General features: G+C 36.4%; 1 protein-coding gene across 3 annotated transcripts in view; it reads left to right on the top strand.

Moving 5' to 3' along the window:
* Window positions 1-19,954, top strand: part of PDS5B (PDS5 cohesin associated factor B) — a 117,586-nt gene that overhangs the window by 17,927 nt on the left and 79,705 nt on the right. For all 3 annotated transcript variants that reach the window (XM_087758218.1, XM_087758219.1, XM_087758220.1), the window contains exons 2-6: window positions 5,149-5,274; window positions 8,286-8,489; window positions 12,973-13,059; window positions 13,157-13,254; window positions 14,384-14,510. In XM_087758218.1, coding sequence (XP_087614344.1) covers window positions 5,167-5,274; window positions 8,286-8,489; window positions 12,973-13,059; window positions 13,157-13,254; window positions 14,384-14,510 — 624 coding nt within the window. In that variant the 5' untranslated portion in view covers window positions 5,149-5,166. The remainder of the gene's footprint in view (window positions 1-5,148; window positions 5,275-8,285; window positions 8,490-12,972; window positions 13,060-13,156; window positions 13,255-14,383; window positions 14,511-19,954) is intronic.

Here is a 19,954-nt window from a genome sequence, read left to right as displayed (position 1 = left end):
AGTAGAGTATGTGTATTAGACTATTCGTAAGGAATTATGTACTATACAGAAACCATCCGAATATTGAATCTTTTAATATTTAGTATTGTGGCCAGTAGATTTACCTGGAACTGAGTAGCTATTGGGTCCTGCTAATTACGTACAGAACTACTCATTTGTATCTTATTTATTTGAGTTTGACCGAATTTTGGCAATGGTACTTGTTACTAATTAACTCTGTTTAGAGTAATGAATTGTTCCCCATCTATGGTCTGTCTGATAATAATAATTTTACATTAAATATGATCTTTCAAGTTAACTTTTGTCACAGGAGGTGGATGACTTTAATCCATCCTATTTTAATGTCCAATAAATGCAACTTCCACTTTTGTTGCTTTCTCTATGCTCATGTTATCATTGTACAAAGAGTATGTGTTTTGTCGTCTTTCTTTTTTCTGTTTCTTTTCCTGTACTAGTTTCTTCCACCCCTCCATGTATAATTTAGTTTTTAATTTGTCAAGCTTTTTTTTATACGTACCATTTTTTCAGTGTGCTTCTACAAACTTGCTCTTGGTTCCTGATTTCAAGTCTTCTATAGTTACAATGGTACTTCTGTGTTGAAAGAAGCAGTGCCTAGACATCTTAAGTCCTACTGTGTCATCTCCTGTACAAGGAGTGGAATTCATATTTTAAATGCTATATTAACTTAAGATATGTTTATTTACTTTGTAGTTTTTGAAGACTTGACTTAGCTTATAGTACTGCTTAACATAACCAAAGCCTGATTGAATTGTGATTTTTTAATTCCTATGTATTAGGGTTAGCATTTGTTTGTTATATATTTGTTGAAGTTTCTTGTTACATTTATCTCCTTTTTTTATTCTCATATAACAGAAGAAACATTGCACATGTTACTGATTTAGTTAATAAGCTTATATTCTGGCTGATGCAAAGCATCTCAGTGTCTGGAGTGTTTTCTTGCCTTAAAAAAGGTATCCATGTGAGCATTTTCCTTTTTTATTTGCCTTCTGATTGTATGTATGAAATAATACTGGATTTCTGAAGATATTGTGGAGAACTTCTAAAGTTTCAGTTGTTAAAAATTAAAAAAAATCTGTCAGCTGAGTCTCTTGTTGAATCTCAAAGAAACTTTCAAAGAATTGCCCTTTTTCAAAATGCTTGTCATCTTCCAGTATATTCCAAAAGAAGACAGTGCATCTTTAAAAACAAATTTAGAAAGCTTTTTGAAATTCAGTCATTGGATATCACCTCACTGGGTTGTGGATTTTCATGCTCAAATATGTTCTAGATACAGCTGGCCTTGAGGCTCCTGTTCTTAGATGTCCCTGTCTTCCTTTTCCCTGGCAGAAGTTAACAGCTGGTGTAACTGTTACGTGAAATCACGGAGACTTTTATTTGGCTAGAATCAGGTGAAAAACAACACTCTCCAAAAACCTAGATCCTACTAAGTGTTCAACACAGATTATTTTGGCAGAGCTAGGTATGCACAGCCATACTGGCAGTCCAGAAGAGCAGAAACTTCTAGCAGTGGGATGTAACAAGCTAATTCAGTTTTATTTAGGTAATGGTTGAAGTGATAACTGTTGTACAAGGGGGTAGTTTAGTATTGAATTTTCTCTTGTTGGATAATAGGTTTTGGTTTTTACTATTTCTTTTAAATGATTTTTTTTCCCCAAGTAAAGCTTACCATTAATCCTAAAAAAACTTTCAGGAATGATCTACAAATTTCTATTACATAGGAAGGTTAAAAGGTTTATTCTTTGTCCCTTATGGTCTAAGTAGTAGGCTATTTCACCAAACCTTTTTAAAATTAATTTTTGGTCCTATAAGATTAGATGTAGTAGTTCTATAGAAAATTAATTCCTATTTAGTGTTTTCTATACTTCTGAGAGGGATGAGTTATTATGTACCCTATTATATAACCTTGGCTGGCTGCTAGGCGCCCATCCAGCTGCTGTCTCACTCCCCCTGCTCAACAGAATGGGGGAGAAAATAAGATGAAAAAGCTCATGTGTCAAGATAAATACAGGGAGATCACTTACCAATAATCATCACAGGCAAAACAGACTTGACTTGGGGAAGATTAATTTAATTTATTGCCAATTAAAAATAGAGCAGGATGGTGAGAAACAAAGACAAAACTAAAGACGCCTTCTCCCCACTCCACCTTCTTTCCAGTCTCAACTTCCCTCCTTTGTTTCCAACTCTTCTACCTTCCCTGTTGAGCAGTGCAGGAGAGATAAGGAAGTGGGGTTGTGGGCAGTTCATAACCTCTCCCGCTCCTTCCTCACACTTTTTCCTCTGCTGCAATGTGGGCCCTAACCAAGGGATGCAGTCCTTCACAAATGTCTCCAATGCTGGTCCTTCCCATGGGCTGCAGTTCTTCAAGAACTGCTCCAGCATGGGCCCTTCTCATGAGGTACAGTCCTTCAGGAACAGACTTCTCCAGTGTGGGTTCCCTACAGGATCACAGGTCCTGCCAGGAGCCTGCTCCAGCGTGGGCTTCTCTCCACAGGCTGCAGTGTGGATATCTGCTCTGACATGGTCCTCCATGGGCTGCAGGAGGACAACCTGTATCACCATGGTCTTCTCTATGGGCTGCAGCGGAATCTGCTCCAGTACCTGGAGTACCTCCCTCTCCTTCTTCACTGACCTTGATGTCTGCAGGGCTGTTTTTGCTCACACTTTTCTCAATTCTCTCTCATAGCTGCTGTGCAGCATTTTTTTTACAATTTCTTAAATACGTTATCACAGAGGCGCTGCCAGTGCCACTGAAGGGCTCAGCTTTGGCCAGGGGTGAGTCCGTTTTGGAGCTGGCTGGAACTGGCTCTGTCTGCCACAGGGCAGCCCCTGGTCTCTTCCCACAGAGGCTATCCCTGCAGCCTCCCCTGTAACCAAAACCTTGCCATGTAAACACAATACAGATGTTCCATTTCAAACCTAGACCTTGGATGCCACTCAAGCTTAAAAGCTCGGTCACATGTCAGTTGGACATATCATTTGGACAGTTCAACTTGACCATAATAGATGAGTTTCAGTCTTTGAATTATTTAAAAACGTGCTCCAAATGGGACTATATCACCATGTTCTAATCAAGTTTCTGCTGCATTTGATCTGATCTGACAGCTATCCACCACTGGAAAGGGGAGTTTTGTTCCCTGGTTCCCTTAGTTCCTGTTCCTTCCCTTGAGTTAGCTTTGATGCTTGTCACATGCATTTCAAAAACAATTAGGCTTGTTTTTCTGAGTTGGTAAGTTTGGTTGGTCCAGCAAAGCATCTATTGCTTTTATACATTCTCAGATTGTGAGGGGAGCAAGAATCCCTTCAGCTGTGATGAGCTGTTAAAATGAATTTAGCTATGACATAACAACATCATTCCATCTGAAAGCTAGAATGGAGGATCTATGTCAAACAGCAAGAGTGAACTTGGTTACATCTTCTGTGTGTTTTTGAAGGAGTCCTAGGCTTACTGTCATGATGGTGCATTAAGAAATATAACGGGGATAAATGTGGCACTATCGTTTTCTGGGAGTATTAGAAAAAGTTACTTCAATGAGTTTTGTTCTATCCCAGCTTTCTTGTTATCTGTTTTTACTACAACTGCAAGTATGTAGCACTCGGTTCAACTGCCCTATATATGTAGGTACAGAGACGATGACAGAAACTGAGTTGGCTTTTGGGTAGCTGTTGGCCTGCATTGCATATCATGCCTGTTGAATGATGTCTGATTATGTTCATTCTACTCATGTTTTCCCTATTTCCTAAAATAAAGATGTGTTGTGCTGTATGTATTTACAAAAATTATTTAAATGTCAATGTTAACTTTTTGTTTTGTAAAAGATTAGTAAAGATGAAGCAAAATCTGTAACTTGGGTTGTTATTGTGAAATGTGGACTGAAGAACACGAAACATGTTGGGATATTTTCTGGGGGCGGCTGAATAAGTGTATTTCATGTGCCAGTTCTCCTTCAGTGTAGAATGACCTTGGCTTGGGCCAGTAAGTCTCAATTATGGCAGGTTACACCATCCTCTTATGTACCATGCTCCTAGCCCATTCCTCCTTGTGGATTCTGGTTGATTTTTATTTCTGATGTTACAGTTCTGAGAAGTTAGAAGTGTACATAGATCCTCCTTGTATAGGAGGTCAGTAGGAAGAAAATGCCTGTCTTGGAATTCACAGTTCAGGACAGTGGTGACTGCGAGGAAGCATTTTAAACTTTTAAATAAATAAAAATATCAAGGCAATGAAATTTTATTTCCTTTATTTTTTGTTACATTCTTGTAACTGCCCTGGTACGCTGTCTCTAAAATCCTAATTATCCCAACACATGCTGTCTGGATTTTTTCACTATCTTTTGTATTAATTGCTTTTATGTAAGTAAAGCTTTCAATTCAGCTTCCTTCTCTACAGCAGTGGAACTTTGCATAGCTTAGGATGGATCAGGTGTATTATTTGTATCAGTTTAAAGGGACTGAGAAACCAAGTAACTGAGTTGTTTTCATAGTTGGAATTTAGGAAGAAGATACTGTTGCTTATCTGCAGTCTTTTGCTTAAAAACTTGGCTCTATGGCATAGAGGAAAGACTTCCATTTGGTCCGCTTTGTTCCTGTCCCTACTTCATTCTCTATCTGCTGCTTGTTTGACAGTATTGGCAAATTAAAATTAGTGATGTGTAACACTTCAACAGTACTGCTATTTAGATTTTTGGGGAAATTGTGCTCTATTTAATTGTTTGGAAAACACAAAGTCCAGTTCAGATGTCTGTTCTCAGTCTAAAAATCCAAGCTGGCTAGGATTTATTATTACTACGTGGTGGTAACAGTTCATACAGTAAGATAAGAAGGTTTTTGGTTGCATCTCTAAGTGTGAAGATCAAACACATTCAGGAATGAGTGGTTTTAGCTTTTCTTTTGTGTACTTCTGGAAAGTTTTATTGTAGTATAGGATAATCTACCTGAATATCAAAACCATTGCTGTCTTCCACAACATAGATTACTGAAAACAATCAAAATCTTTTGTCCAGTTTTTTCTTTCTTTGTATGGGTTTTGCCTGTATATTTCTATTTGGATTTTGTTTGTAAAAGTGGGACAGATAAGGTAAATATAAACTAGCTAAATGACATTGACTTCTTAATTTCTTTCCACAGTTTTAAAATTGTGAAATCATGGCTCATTCAAAGACGAGAGCCAACGATGGAAAAATCACATATCCTCCCGGAGTCAAAGAAATCTCTGATAAAATATCTAAAGAAGAGATGGTGAGAAGGCTAAAGGTTAGTAAGCAAGTAACTGTTTGCAGATTGAAGTTTCTTGTACGCAGCATTCAGTGATCATATTACTACATTTTCTGTCTGAAAGGATTATTTTTTTCTTTTGGCTTTACCTTTCCCATGCTCAGAAGGAGGAACTTGTTGGTTATTGTGCCTTCTGTTCTACCGCTTTCTTGAAGTGACTTGTCCAAAACCATCTAAATGCATTAAAAATCACAAATGGAAATGGGCTATACTAATTGCAAATACTACTTAAATTTTATTTCAGCTTCTACAGTCAGTCAGTACTCTCAGAGAAGAAAATACTGGAAAGCATTAAAAGAGAGTCATAACTTTGGAAATAATATGGATGTGTCAGAATACATTCCTTTTCTGCACTTGTGCTCTTTGGGTTGATCATAAAACCCCACTTTATTCTCATTATTTTAGCCTGTATCGTAATGAAAGTAGTCTTTGATTATACTACATATTTCTGTCTCCTGAATTTTTTGATCACTTTATTTGGCCTAACTCTAGGAGAAGGCTGGAGAGATTTGGGGGATAATTATGTTACTACAGTTCTTTATCTACCCATGTACTCTCACGAAAAGGAAGGCCTGTTAGTATTGTGCAGAAGGAATGCCTGCAACTTGGGTTTGCCCTGTGGAACAGGAAGGAACAGATGTGTGAGAGGAACCTTAAGTATTCTGACAGCTGGAAGAGCTTAATTTGGAGTTTGTTTTCTTAAGAAGTAGTTTAAGTCAGTTTGAACTACTGGTAAATGAACAAAAAACAGTAAAACCCCAAAACACAAGGATTCCTTCTCCCCTCCCCCCAGTAACCTGTCTGTGCTTTAGGCATTGGGCTGGTAGACTTTAGTCAGTATACTGCATTCTATGATGTTGAATAGAAGACGACACTTATAGCTTCTATGGGTGAGTGACTCCTAGCAGAAGAGATTATTTGTTAGGACTCACAGAGCTTACGCATTTCTGATCCACTCCATCTCCAAGTTATAGTAGATTTGGAAAGGAGATAGAAACTAAATAGTTGGAGTTATGAACTAGCACTGAAGACAGAAAGAAGCTGAGAAATGTTTGGAAATGATGAATAGTGTGAGAAGAGCATTTTTTCCAGTTTCTCTCAGTACACAAGAACTAAGGCATTTATCTAATGAAATGTATTAATTTTAGACCAGCAGTCTAATAACATATTTTTCCATAAGTTATTTAACTAAATTCCAAAGCTTATTACTGTAGAAAGATGTGGGAAAAATTAAATGGGTTAAGAAATATGGGCCACATTTGGAAGATGAAGCTTGAGGAGTATTAATCATGGTGGTCTGGGTGTGATTTCAGGCTCAGAAATCCTCTAACCTGTTGCTTTGCAGGAAGCTAGAAAGGTATGCTAGGAGAACTAGCTTTTTTTTCTTTGTTTTTCCTTAAACACTGTAACAGATTGCTCTGGAGACAAGATGACTGATTTTGTTGTCCTGACCAGTATGGAAGTTTCCGTTGTCAAGGAAGAGAAACTGAAGGTTTATTTCTAGAGTAGACAAAAAACATACTTGTTGCAAGAACTCTTGTGACACCTGAATATTTATTCATTACTTTGTTAATTATATAAATCTAACTACTTTCCATAGAAGTGAAAACAATTCTGGTTTTCAAATTACTTTAATAGTGTGTAAGGGCACCAGCGCACTTCAAATGGTTCATCTTGTGTCTGACTGGGGAGGACTTTATGTTTCTCTCAATGGAAATTATATGTGTTCATAAGCTACTAATCATCTGTGCCTTTTAGTAAAGGATTCTAATGTGCTTGAAAACTTAACAGCTGCTGTGATCCTAATTATGCAGAAGTCCTTTCTTTTTTTAAAGTAGGATTTGTTGCTACCTGACCAATTACAGTAAATTTTTTGGGGAAAAAAAAAATTAAATAAAACAAACCATAGCAAAGTAAAATAACCTGTAGTGGTTTAGGGTTGTGGTGTTTGGGGTTTTGTTTGTTTGTTTGTTTGGGTTTTTTGTTTTGGTGGTGGTTTTTTTTTTTTGTTTTGTTTTTGGTTTTTGGTTTTTTTGAGGAACTTCACTGCCATCATTATTTTTGAGAAATATCTCTTCTTCCACTGGTGAAATAGATGGGAGTTTTGACTTTAATTCTCAGGTTTGTGTAATTAAGTCTTTATTACCATTTTGCTAACTTTAATGAGAGTTGAACTCCTTAAAATAACTCTGCCTCTGTGATCCAAATAAGAAGTTGGCAAAAAGCATAATTATTTTGTTTTGTCAATAGGTTTTTCTCCGCCGAACAGTTTTTTAAAATATAAGAATTCTTACCACCTAACAGTTACTAATTATGGCTTTTCTTGCTTTTGTTCTGTTTGGGGTGTTAAATACTTTGTGTCCCAGACCTTTTTTCTTTTTCTTCCATAACTTTAGTATACTGGATCCTAATAATACTAATGGGCATTTTAGTCCTGTTGGACAACATGCATGCTGCTGGGTTGTGCTGGATTTATATACGCTTCTGCTGAAAGTGCGTGCTCTGCTTCTGAACAGCACAGGGGATAAACTTGTCCTCAGAGCAGTAGTAGAGAAAAACCTAAAATTGAAAGAGAATAGAGGGGAGGATAAGTTGTAACCCCAAGTACTTTAGGGAGAAATAAATATTTTGAATAAAGTTTTGCTGTTTTCTAATTTTTTCAGTGAATGGCAGTAACAGTGAATGCTGTTTGGTTTTTTGGTTTTTTTTAATTGGTCAACTTGATTATATGGTTTCTCAAAAAGATATGTGAAGTACTACACCTAGGCTTTCAGTAACTTTGCTAAGACTGTGTGTTGGAACAATTGGTAGAGGACTTGACTAGGTCCTTCCTGTACCCTGAAAAATAAGACACTGGTTTCTCAAGTACTACTGCATTGCTAATAATGCTTCTGATGGAAGTTGCATGAAACCAGAAAAGGAACTTTCAATAAGGACCCTGTTACACAGAGTACTTCATTTTATGTACTGATGTCTGTCTCTCTTTTTAGATGGTTGTGAAAACTTTCATGGATATGGACCAGGACTCTGAAGAAGAAAAGGAGCTCTACCTAAATCTTGCTTTACATCTTGCTTCAGACTTTTTCCTCAAACATCCTGATAAGGATGTACGTTTGTTGGTAGCATGTTGCCTTGCTGATATTTTCAGAATTTATGCCCCTGAAGCTCCGTACACTTCACCGGATAAACTAAAGGTAAATTAAATTAATCTCTTTTTCCACACCAGGTTTTTAAACTGAATGATTGATATAATTGATTATAATTTTTTTCTTTAATTTCTCCCTTTATTTCTGGTTCAGCCTGAGCAATCCAAGGTTTTCACTAGATTCAGGGATAGGGACATTTGGTCAGGTTCATCAGATGAAGTGATATGTAGTGCATCTTCCAATAACTTGTAAAGTTTTGGGTTTATATTGAAAATAAATATTTTATTGAACTGTCATTGGGATTTGCAGATAGCGGTCTGTTACTTTAGAATTATTGATATGTCTATAGTTTCTGTCATAATCTCTTGCAAGATAGGTAATTCCTTTAGTTGGGAAAATACCCCTGCTGTTTCCAATTAAACTACCAAGAGATGATTACTGTATTTTTATAGATAAAGGCCCTATTGAAACAAAGAAACAGAGGATAATTATTTCTGATGTGAATTGGAAAATTCTGCAATTACAAACATCACTGATCCCACTAGATGGAGATGGTTGATAGAGAAATGCCAGGTTTGAAAAGGCAGTACAGATCTGCTGCATTGTTTCAGAAAAATCAAATTTTAGATTGTTTTGTGCTCATTCTTTTTTACTTTTTAATAGAAATCTAACTTTCTTTCCAACTCACAAAATCAAACTCCTTCCCTTACACAGTCTGAATCTAGAGTGATGCACTGAGTCTTATAGTGTTATCTTCCCCTGCAAGATTTTCTGCAAAATGTGGGGGGTTTTTTGTCTCCCTGATTTAAAAGTGTGGGGGGGCTTTTTTGTTTTGTTTTGGATTTTGTTTGTTTTTTTCCACAGCAGGGTAAGATGGTTGTGGTGGAAGGTATATGTATTACAGTGGAAGAAATCACTCAATTTCTGATCTAGTGGTTACACCAGAAGTGCTTCCTAAGTAGGGCAAACAGTACAGTTTCAACTGTAGTACATCCTTCGTTACCAGACATACTGGAGAGATACCTAGGGATTTCTGTTAGCTGTGTTTTCTTAATTCTGAGTTGTTGCACCTGTGGTTACACAACTATCTAGTTACCTTACTTATTGATTATACCATCTTCAACTGGAAACAAACATTAGCTTTCTCTACCGTGCTATATTTAAGTCTGTTTTTGAGGCATCCTGATTTCTACCTCAGTTTTGAGCATATGTTTTCCTTTGCTTGTTAGGCTTAGAGTTTTTTTCTCTTTTTCTGGGCTGTGTTAACAAGTGATAATATTCCTCCTTACAGAATTTGGTCTATCAGATGCTACTAAGTTTCAAATTTTATAGTATATAATATTGGAAGGTTTACATTACTGATCTCGTGCTTGCTGTATAAGCATACTACTACTACTTGGATAGAGCTCTGAAGAGACTAGGAACTTCCACTGTCAGCATTCAGTTCTGTAATCTGTGCAGATTTCAGAATTCAGTTTCTTGGTGCAGATTTCTAAACACGTTTTGAGAAATAAAGTACAAACGATAGAGACCTTTGCCTGGGGCTGTTGAGGTAGGTTTTTGCAAACACGTTTCCGCTGAACACAGCTTTTGTGGTTGCAGGACAAGCTCTGATACACATGTTGAAGAGTTCCCTCCACTTTATGACAAAGAGGTAAGAGGAAGAATGCTTCCTCTTGGGTTATATCTTGGCACTATTTTTACCCAGTATTTAGTATCATTTAGTATCATATCCATACTGCAGCTTTGAGTCTCTTCTAGTATGTTTAGCACCAAAGTCGAAGATGGCAGAGGGAAGTGCTGAAAAGGGTAATTTCTTGAGAGGGGAAAACTTAAGTTTTTGCCCTTGCTTCAGACTCTTTGGCTCTCTAATTTCCGCATTGTGCAAGTGAGATACTGAGAGGAGGGATCAGAATTTGAGGTTTCCCTCTCTTTTGTGTGTCCTCAGTATAAGTCTTGCATTCCTCACCAAGTGTTGAAAGAGCTTTGATAACAGGGATAGAAAAAGCCACGAATAGGCTAAAAGCAGAACTGGAGCAGGATTGCTCTTCTGGGATGTGGAAACTTCTGACTTAAGTCCTCCTCAGTTTGGGGGAACCCTAGAGCCCAAATCTAATTTTCTAGGGGGGAGGTGTTATAATCACTGGTATGTATCAAAGAAAACTACTTGGACAAATGGGCTGTCTGCCTGACTCCGTTGAAATGGAGATGTTTAAGGGTGTATGTGGTAGCAGAATTTGAACTATCCGGATATGTTCTGTGCTGAGAGCCATGGCTCTGATGCTTACTGAAGCTATTATGTGGTTAATTGGTATCAAGACAGCAATCCACAAAAAACATTCAATGTTCTTCCTAAAGTTGAAGTATAAGCAATTTTGGTTTTAGAGTCTGCGTTCTAATGTAGACTTGCTTTATGAAGTCTGATGTGAAACCATATTGTCCAATTTGTGATAATGTTGCAATTTCTTAGCTGCAGCCAAAGTTTATTTTATCCTGTGTTTTGTGTTTATAAATGCATGTTCAGATAGTATATTCTGTATGCTCACAGAAGAGAAAATTTTGGGGTTGTATTACACTACATATTAAAAATTAGTGAGTGCTTTTGAGTTTAGTCTGTCTTGCTTCCTTTATAACAGGAAGAGGAAAAAATAAATAGGAGTAAATTATTACTCTTTCAAATGATGCCATTATTATTTGGGAAGCATTCAGATGCTAGGCGTATTGTACATGTATGCTATTCATTAATATGTGTATTCATATACAACACAGTGATGTGTACTTGATAAAAATTTGGAAAACTAGTTTTGGTCTCAATAGGGTCTATGAATCATGTTCAGTAAATAAGTGTTCGTACTGAGCTGCAGGATAAAAAAATAAAGATACTTTGCAAAATGAACACAATCCATTTTTGCACTGATTGAGGTTCATCTGTACAAGTTTAACAGAATAATCATACATAGGCCATGAGTTCTAAGATGAAATAGTTTTTATATTTGGCATTGGTCGTTCTCTCAGTTGCTCACTTTCTTCTTTAATTGAATCTTATCCTTTACTGAGACTCAGTTTTTATGTCTTCTAAACTTCACAGCACCTTCCGGTGTACCAGTTTTTCAGATGATGGAACTCCTTTTGGGTGGGCTGCTGGCCTGCTAGTGGTCTAGGCACTAGTTTTTAAGGGGGGATTCTTCAGACTGGCTTTTGTTTGTGGACTGAATGCTCTTTAATGGTTGGAGTCCGTTAGGCGTGTCCTTTGAACTGTGTCATCCTGTTTAATTTCAACTAAAGAGCCTAGTTTGTGTGCTCTGTAACTGATCTGAAGTGTGAATCAAACAGTGATTCTTCTGATCATCCTTACTTGAAACTTCAGAAGCACAATCTTGATCCAAATTCAAACATTAATGTAGCCGTATCTCTGAACAACGTGCTTGCTGTGCTTTTTGCCAAGAGATGATGGTGTCGTGTAATCTAACTATAGTTTTTACCTAGAACCGCAGTAAGTGCTCAGTTTAATGATTAAGGCTGGATTTTGTGGTTGTAGCCTTAGAAAGAAGGAACTCCATTCTCGTCTTTTGTCCATCTCATCGTTCTTGGGTGTTGAGTGGAAATGGTTCTTTGATAATCTTATAGAAAAGCTTTCTAGACTATTTCTAGGATAGTTTTTTTCAGGGTTAACTGTAAGGCTTTCTTGTATTTATTGTAGCAACTTCATACCTTTTTGGAATTTATTTGATTCATACCTTGGTTGTTAGATAAAATATTATAGATATTTGAGTTTTTGAGTTGTGAACATTGTCTCTAGTGATATGTACTTCTGAACCTTTTGATTTAATATAGTAGTTATGAATTTCCAGCTGTTAATTATCTGAATGTGAAAAGCATTTTAAAAAGACACTTTCCCATGTGTTTCCATTCTGTTCATAATTGACTGATCCTTATAACCTGCTTGAATTTATTCTGTGTGAGACTTTTCTGAAGAAGTCTTCTTGTGCTGAAAGTTGATAAAGGAAGCAGGAGAAACTTGGTTTATTGGTTTTTGCAAGAGACGTGATTTGCATCAGTAGCATGATGCTTGAGAAATGCACAAACAGTACAGTGTGATCCTATTCTAATACTCTTAGGAAAGCTGCAGTTGCCCGCTGCTTTGTTCCCCTTCTGCTGCCGAAACCTATTGCAGTATAAAGTAAAAATGTAAAATTCATTGTCCTTCTGCATGATATTTACACTTCTACAGCATGTCAGCCAGTTGTAGCTCGATTTGTCAAGTTGAGTGTTTTTCTTTGGAAAAGAAAAACTTCTTGCTTCCTCAGAAAAGGTTACTTTCTCAACCCTTTAAAGAAACATGAAGCATTTTCAAATTACTCCTTGATGTTCTCTGTGGTGTTTTGTAGCTCTTCTTTTGGATAGTGAAATTGTCTGTCATTGCTGCATATTTTGTAGTGATGAATAATACTAGTAATTTAAAAAGGTAATTATTTTAATTTTGAAAGTCTCATTGCAATTGATTAAATAACTATCACTTTTTTCTTTTCAGGATATATTTATGTTCATAACAAGGCAACTCAAGGGTTTAGAAGATACAAAAAGCCCCCAGTTTAATCGATATTTTTATTTGCTTGAGGTAAGCTTCGTAACTTATTTCATATAACTGATAAATGTAATTTTTCAATTTAATCTTGGATTAACTACTCCTTTTATTTTTTTCCTGTCCAACACAGAACATTGCTTGGGTCAAGTCTTATAACATATGCTTTGAATTAGAAGACAGCAATGAGATTTTTACACAGTTGTACAGAACACTGTTTTCAGTAATAAAGTAAGTATTGTCACCCCCCAATTATAATATATTATTGCGTGGTTCAGGTCAGATGTTTCTAAGCTAGGTGTTCAGTCTGTTGTGTGACTTTCAGCATTAACGAGCTTAGTTTTGTAATTCAGTTTAACTAAAGGTAGCAGTATAAATATAACACGCTGTCAGTTTTGCCTGTTGTAATTAAACAAAACACACTGCAAGTCATCTCTTTTTCCAGGAAACTTACTTATTGATTGTCTTTTACTGCATTTATTTTATTTTGTTCTTGAAATTGAAAGTGAATGGTGCAATATGCAATTCTAAGGAATTTGGAGGATTGTTGCTATAAAAAAACATGAGTCAGAAAATAGTGGACGCTGGAAGGTACTGCTAGAGATCATCTAGTCTGCGCCCCTTGCTCAAATCAGTGTCAGCTAGAGCAGATTGCCCAGGACTGTAGCCAGTTGGGTTTTGAGCATCTCCAAGGTTGGAGACTCCATGGCCTCTCTGGGCAACCTGTTCTAGTGCTCAATCACTCTGATATTTAAAAAGTTTCTCTTTCTTACATTTAAACGGTATGTCCTGTATTTCACCTTGTGCCCCTCGCCTCTTGTCCTGTCACTGGACAGCACTGAGAAGAGTCTGAGAGTCTGGCTCTGTCTTCTTTACTCCCAACACCAGGTATTTAAACATAATGATAAGTTCCTCCCTAAGCCATCTCTTCTCGAGGCTAAAAAAAAAAAAGAGCTGCTCCAGTCCCTTAATCATCTTTGTGGCCCTTTGCTGGACCGACTCCAGGATGTCCATGTCTCCCTTGTGCTGGGAAGCCCAGAACTGGATGCAGGACTCCAGATGAAGTCTCACCAGCATTGGGTAGAAGGGAGGGATGTTCTAATACACTGTCTTTTCATGGTAGGGGCAGATAGAGTCCTCTTACTCTTTTACTACAATAGTAAATGAAGAGGGCATGAGATTCAAGAACATTTTGAAAAGTGGTATATGCAGCAGAGAAACTTAAGTATTTTGACTTCTAAGAAAACCTGTGATTTGACTATTATATTCTTTGTTGTTTGGCATCACTATAGGGAGTACTTGGAATGGAAGTTGTACTTTATATGAACAGTACACTAAGAATTCTTGTTTTTAATTTCAGCAACGGTCATAACCAAAAAGTACACATGCACATGGTTGATCTAATGAGCTCTATCATTTGTGAGGGAGATACTGTGTCGCAGGAACTTTTGGATACAGTGTTAGTTAATCTAGTGCCAGCACATAAGGTAAGACTTAATAGTGGCTTAATTTGTTTTGTAGTTGTGATTTGTTGGATGTATGTATGTATTCAGATATTTAGATTTCATTGTGAGAATACCTGTAGCAACTGTGTTCCTATTACTTGGATTTTTTTTTTGTTTGTTTTTTAGCAAACAAATCATTTGAGAGCTGGAAAATTCAATAGCGTTTCATTGTTTTGATTCACTTGCCATAAACCAAAGTATCAGTGATCATAGTAATCTAAAAGCTTTAATATCATATGAATTTGTACACAGGTTTTTTTATATACGGTTAATACCAGTAGAACTTAATATAAAAGACAGGTATATCCTTTGGAAAGGTTTTAATTAGTGTAATGCTGTATCAACAGTTCAAACTAATGTGCTGCCCTAAGTGGGAGGGAAGAAGTTACGACTGCTGATTTGTAGTTGGCTCTGGTGTATTTCAGAACTGTTGACTGGGTGTTATTGAAAGCACGTTGGTATGTTTTTGATGCAGCCGTGGAACTAACTGTTCAGAAATAGTGGTGCCTGAAGAGCCCAAGTGATGGCTGTCTTTCCTGAATGAATAACATTTTGTCAAAAGAACCCCAGTATCCTACAGTTGAACTGAAGAAAAACTTCAAACTTTGCATGTGTTGTGACACTTAAATATTTAAAAAGAAAGGAAGCCTGACTTCTTTGTTCAGAAAACTAGCTGGGTCCTACTGGAACTCTTGGGCTACAGTGTAGAACATGACGTATAAGTTGTGTATGACAAAAAAAAAAATCTGGGAAATTATCTAGGAAGTGTGTAGTTATCTGGATTTTAGACAGTTCTGGCTGTCATCTGACAGCTTTTTTTTTTTTTAAGTGTGTACAGGAAAAGGCTAACATACTTTTTAGAAAATACAGTAAGGGTAAGTGGGTATTAACTGGGAGATTTTTTTCAGCTTCGGAATGCCCTTTGTTTCAAAAAAACCCCAACCAACCAACCAAAAACAAAAAACACCCCCAAAAAACCCACAACAACAAAACCCCCAAAAAAGGTGGTGTACCTGAAGAAACTGAGTAGACTTTTCATAAGGTGCTCTCTGAAGAATATAGCAAGTAGTGCAACATAGTGTGCCTTACCAGAAGCCATCAATTTCAGGAAATAAATGGCACATAAGTTATTTTTCTATTGACAATGAAAGACTAAATGCTTCGGATAGGCCAGTCACTTTTTTTTTTCACTGGGAATGTTTCAGCCCTGTCCTTCAAGGAGTCTAGTACGTTTATGCCAGGATCACACTGAAGTTTGTGCGGCTAAAACTCAGATTTATGAAGTAAAGCCTTGGAATACAAGAAACAAAAGCAAGACTATGCAAAATACTTTAGTGTGTATTTTCTCAGTTGTTAAGCATCTCTTGTTTCATTGTGTCACCTGTGTTGAACTTAATTTGACTGTACTGTTTTTGAGTCATGTTTAATAAACTGATTTGGAGTTGAAGAATTTGCATCCTGTTAGATCGGCTATAGCATTGAAACAATTCTGTTTTATTGTGGATTTAAAGTTACTGACTGAACATTTTAATAGGATAAGGTATTTGTAGTTTTGCATTTTTCTTCAGCTTCTCTTTTAATCAAACTGGCTCTTTGGATACGATGCTAGTTTATAGCTTGCTTTCTAACTGAAAGTTTCATAACTTTAGACCATATTCTGAGTACTTTTACTTTTGTTTTAATTTTTTTAACCTTTTTCATACTAGTGGAAAGAAGCTTCTAATATTTTTCTGTTTCATCTCAATATCTTCATACAGTGTTTATTTAAAATTTTGGAGCTTACATAGTTATCTAACCACTTGCTGTGGCTAGTAATGTCATGTTGGAAAAGTGCAATGAATTCAGAGTGAGAATGTTTCTACTCATGTCCATTGAGCACAAAACTACAAGGGGATTAAGGATAAGGTCTACCATAAAGAACAACTATGTCTTGGCTGACCTAGCTGTGCGTGCTGTGGAAAAGGGAAATTGAAAAGTCAGACTGGCCACTAAAAATGAAATAAAGGCAAGTCCTGATGTAATGGCGAGTAGGGAATCGTTATCTAGTGAGATTCCCTGGGCACCAAAAGAATATTTTTGATTGAGTAGAAGGAGCATAGATTTTTTCCAACTCATATTTGAAAATGATCAGATTGAGATTGTTGTAGATACCAATAACTATGTTTGTAGCAAGTGACACAGGCAAGTGGTGTATTTTTAATACAAACACAAGGAATGTTGTGCATGTGAGGGCATGTGGAGTGCCCTTGTGAATTGAATGACTGTATTCTGGAAAATAGTGATAGAGCCAGTATGACTTCTGGTGTAGAAACAGTTGTATTGGGTAACACTAGGTTGGAGACTTGAGGAGCTTAATCTGTATAATTTATCAAAGGAGCAGTATGTAAGTGTGTATTGGGAACAGCTCCTTTAGTTTTGGATCCGGGATGCTATGGACCTTAGCATCTGTGTGCAATGGCTGAAATTCAACATCAGACAGATCAATGCAAAAATTACATGAATATTTTTAAGAGTTGTAGTAACTACTTGAAAAATTTACCAAAGGCTAATTCAATGCTGTTACCTCAATGCTGTTACCTCTTAAAATGAAGGTCAGTATTTTTTCCAAAGAGAAATGCCAGATATGGTCCGTTGTCCCAAGTAGTAAGTCTAATAAGCAATGCTGCTTGCAAGACAACTGCAAAAACTCAGGCATAAGGAGCATATACTGGGGACATGACGTACTATCAAATGTCCATCTACCATAATTAGTAGTCACTGCAGTAGTCTAAGCTGCTCTAGCTCACTTGAGTTTGTCATCCATCTCACTTAGCTAGAATAAAAGCCATATTGATGTAAACCTGAATGAAAGTGGTTGATGCTAATATCACAAAACAGGTATGTTAGCATATGCACAGGCTTGCTTGAGTAGTACAGCAGGTATCAGATAATTCAATAAAACAGTAAACTTAACTTGTCTGACCATGTGCTCAACTCTTAATTTCTTTGATGTTTAATTATTTTTTTCCTTTTGTGGTTTCTCCTTCTTTTCTATGTACTCCACTGAAATTCTTTTGATGGGATTATATTAAAAAGGGAATGAAATAAATAGTGAACTAAACCCCAAAATGACCAGAAGCAGGGGAGAGGTAGTCAATATGAAAAGGCAAGAAAAATTAATAGTTTTCCTTTCCCTTTTAATTGTCTTTTTAGATTATAAAGCCTTTATGGCAGCACCTGTAAACAATTTTGTGTGTTAGAAGGCAAATTGTACTTTATTTCCTTGAGTGTTTGCCAGAGTGTTCCATTTTCAGCCTCAGGAGTACAACAGGGAATCCCACATTGCACATCCCACATGCTTTACATGCTTATCTTTTCAAAAAAAGTGATATTGACAATTAAATTCCTAACTGTCTCTACTAGGAATTTGCTTAATAATTAGTGTTATCTATCTTGGCAACACTTCAGCTGGAGTTTTTTCTTTGTCAGCCATCCTTAAAAACCTGTTTCCCTCCCCCAGCAGAACTGGAGAGTCTGTTGAAACTGTTTTGTCAAGTGCTGTTGGATACAAATTCTGCTGCTATGCCATTGATAGTAAGAATAAAATTGAAGACTCTTAAAATTCCAAGAAAACAGCATGTTAAAATGTATGTTTTTTAAGAATATTTGCTCTAGATACAGACTTAACATTTCATTTTACTTCTAAATTTATACAATTAAGGACTGGATTGATGCTAGCTAGTCATCCTTTTTGAAGAAAAAAAAATAAGGGACGTGCATTTGTTTTTTGTTTTGTTTTGGTTTTTTTTCTCTTTTAAAGGATGAGTACAAATTACTTCACTCTTAATTTCTTTGAGCTGTGTTAAATTGGACATTGAGAGGCAACTGGAAAAAGAAACTGAAAAAAATCAGTGGGTATGCGTTTCCATCATTGCTAACCCCGTTGTACCAGTACAAATGATTTTTGGCTCTGTGGCAAACTGTCCTGCAGAGCATTGTCTCTGTATACACAAAAATGTCTGTGCCATGCTGTCAGAGAGGTTGCTACTACTTCTTGTGTCTTCAGTAGAAGTTTGTCAAACATTCTAGAGAAAAGCAGGTATGAAAAATGAGTTGGCAAAACTCCTAATGTCTTCCAGAAGCATAAAAAGCGTGAAATGCTGGCCATATATACACAAAACTTGTCGTAGGAATTGAGACAAAGGAGTGCACTTAGGTTGACAAAGATGGTCTGTCTTCAAATATTATTGCTGAAGGCATTCTAAGCATTAAAAAAAAAAAAAGCTCTCCTCTGTTTATTAACATTCTTTTGTGGAAAAAAAAAAAAAGGAGTTTTTTTTGGTGAAAAGGTCTGTTTGCAGCATCATATAAGTCTATTTTAGATGTTAAATGTAACTTCTCAGTTATCTAGCAGAAGATGTGTTCTGCCTTTTCATGAGTTCTTCTTTGGTTTGTCCTTATCAGTCAATACTTATTTCTGCTTTTTCCTTCAAAACGTAGTACTTACTAATGATTACTTTAAACAGTGTTGCCAGCTGATGGCTTAGTTTCTAACCAATTCAGGACTCTCGAAAGCTTATCCGTACTGGGTGCTTACATGCTCTTAGAGGCATCCTGATTAAGATGATTGTCGCTATCAGTGAGGGCCTTCTTAAATCATGAAAAGATCTTGAAATACATGTCAATTTTTTTTCTGAATGTATAGAAAGATTGAAGAGAGGATAATGATAGAAGAGTGAGATAAACACGGAGAAGAAATTTGTTAAATTAGGTCTTAATCTTATAAAATTTCTCCTTCAGGCAAAGTTTAAAGTATCTTTGTGGCTGCTAAATTAGTCAGAAAGATAGGTCTGACATTTTATAAAAGATCTTTGAGCCTATTTGGTAATGGCCTGGGTTGCTCCTATTTTCATTTCAACTAAGGCAGTGTCACTTTTTCTTGTTTCTGCTTTTATCCTGAAGCTGGAAAAGGGAGAAGAAAACTTTCTCGTGTGCTTTTAAGATTTCTTTGGCATTGTTATTTTCAGAAAGTTCAGCCTCTGGATGTTTGAGGGCCCTGGGTATTGGCACAATTAAATCAAGTGCATAAGGCATGAAAAAAATAGTTAACTTTCCTTAGCCAGTTGTGATCTAGACTATTTCTTCTCTTTACAGCTTTTTTAGGTAGAATGAAGTGTAATATGAATACATTACTCAGGGTTGCAAATAGCTACTTCTAGCATTTATCTCGGCAAACATTAAGGTGTTGGGAGATCTTTTGTCTGGCCTTCAGTGGCTTAATTATGAAAGATCTCTGTTCTTTCAGACTTCCTTTCCTAAGACTGTGTAAGAATTTATGTTTAGTTTTTTCAACTTTAGTTATTACTAGTTGTGTAGATGAATTACAGCAGCTTTTTTAAAATTAACTGCTGTGTGAAAGATACAAACTGAAACTGTAATTGATGTGA

The sequence above is a fragment of the Nipponia nippon genome, unplaced genomic scaffold (assembly GCF_047370975.1).
Source record: "Nipponia nippon isolate SJK-2023a ecotype South Korea unplaced genomic scaffold, ASM4737097v1 scaffold_2, whole genome shotgun sequence".
Classification (NCBI taxonomy): Eukaryota; Metazoa; Chordata; class Aves; order Pelecaniformes; family Threskiornithidae; genus Nipponia; species Nipponia nippon.
The sequence above is the reverse complement of the archived record's forward strand: the minus strand, read 5'-3'. Positions and strand labels throughout refer to the sequence as shown.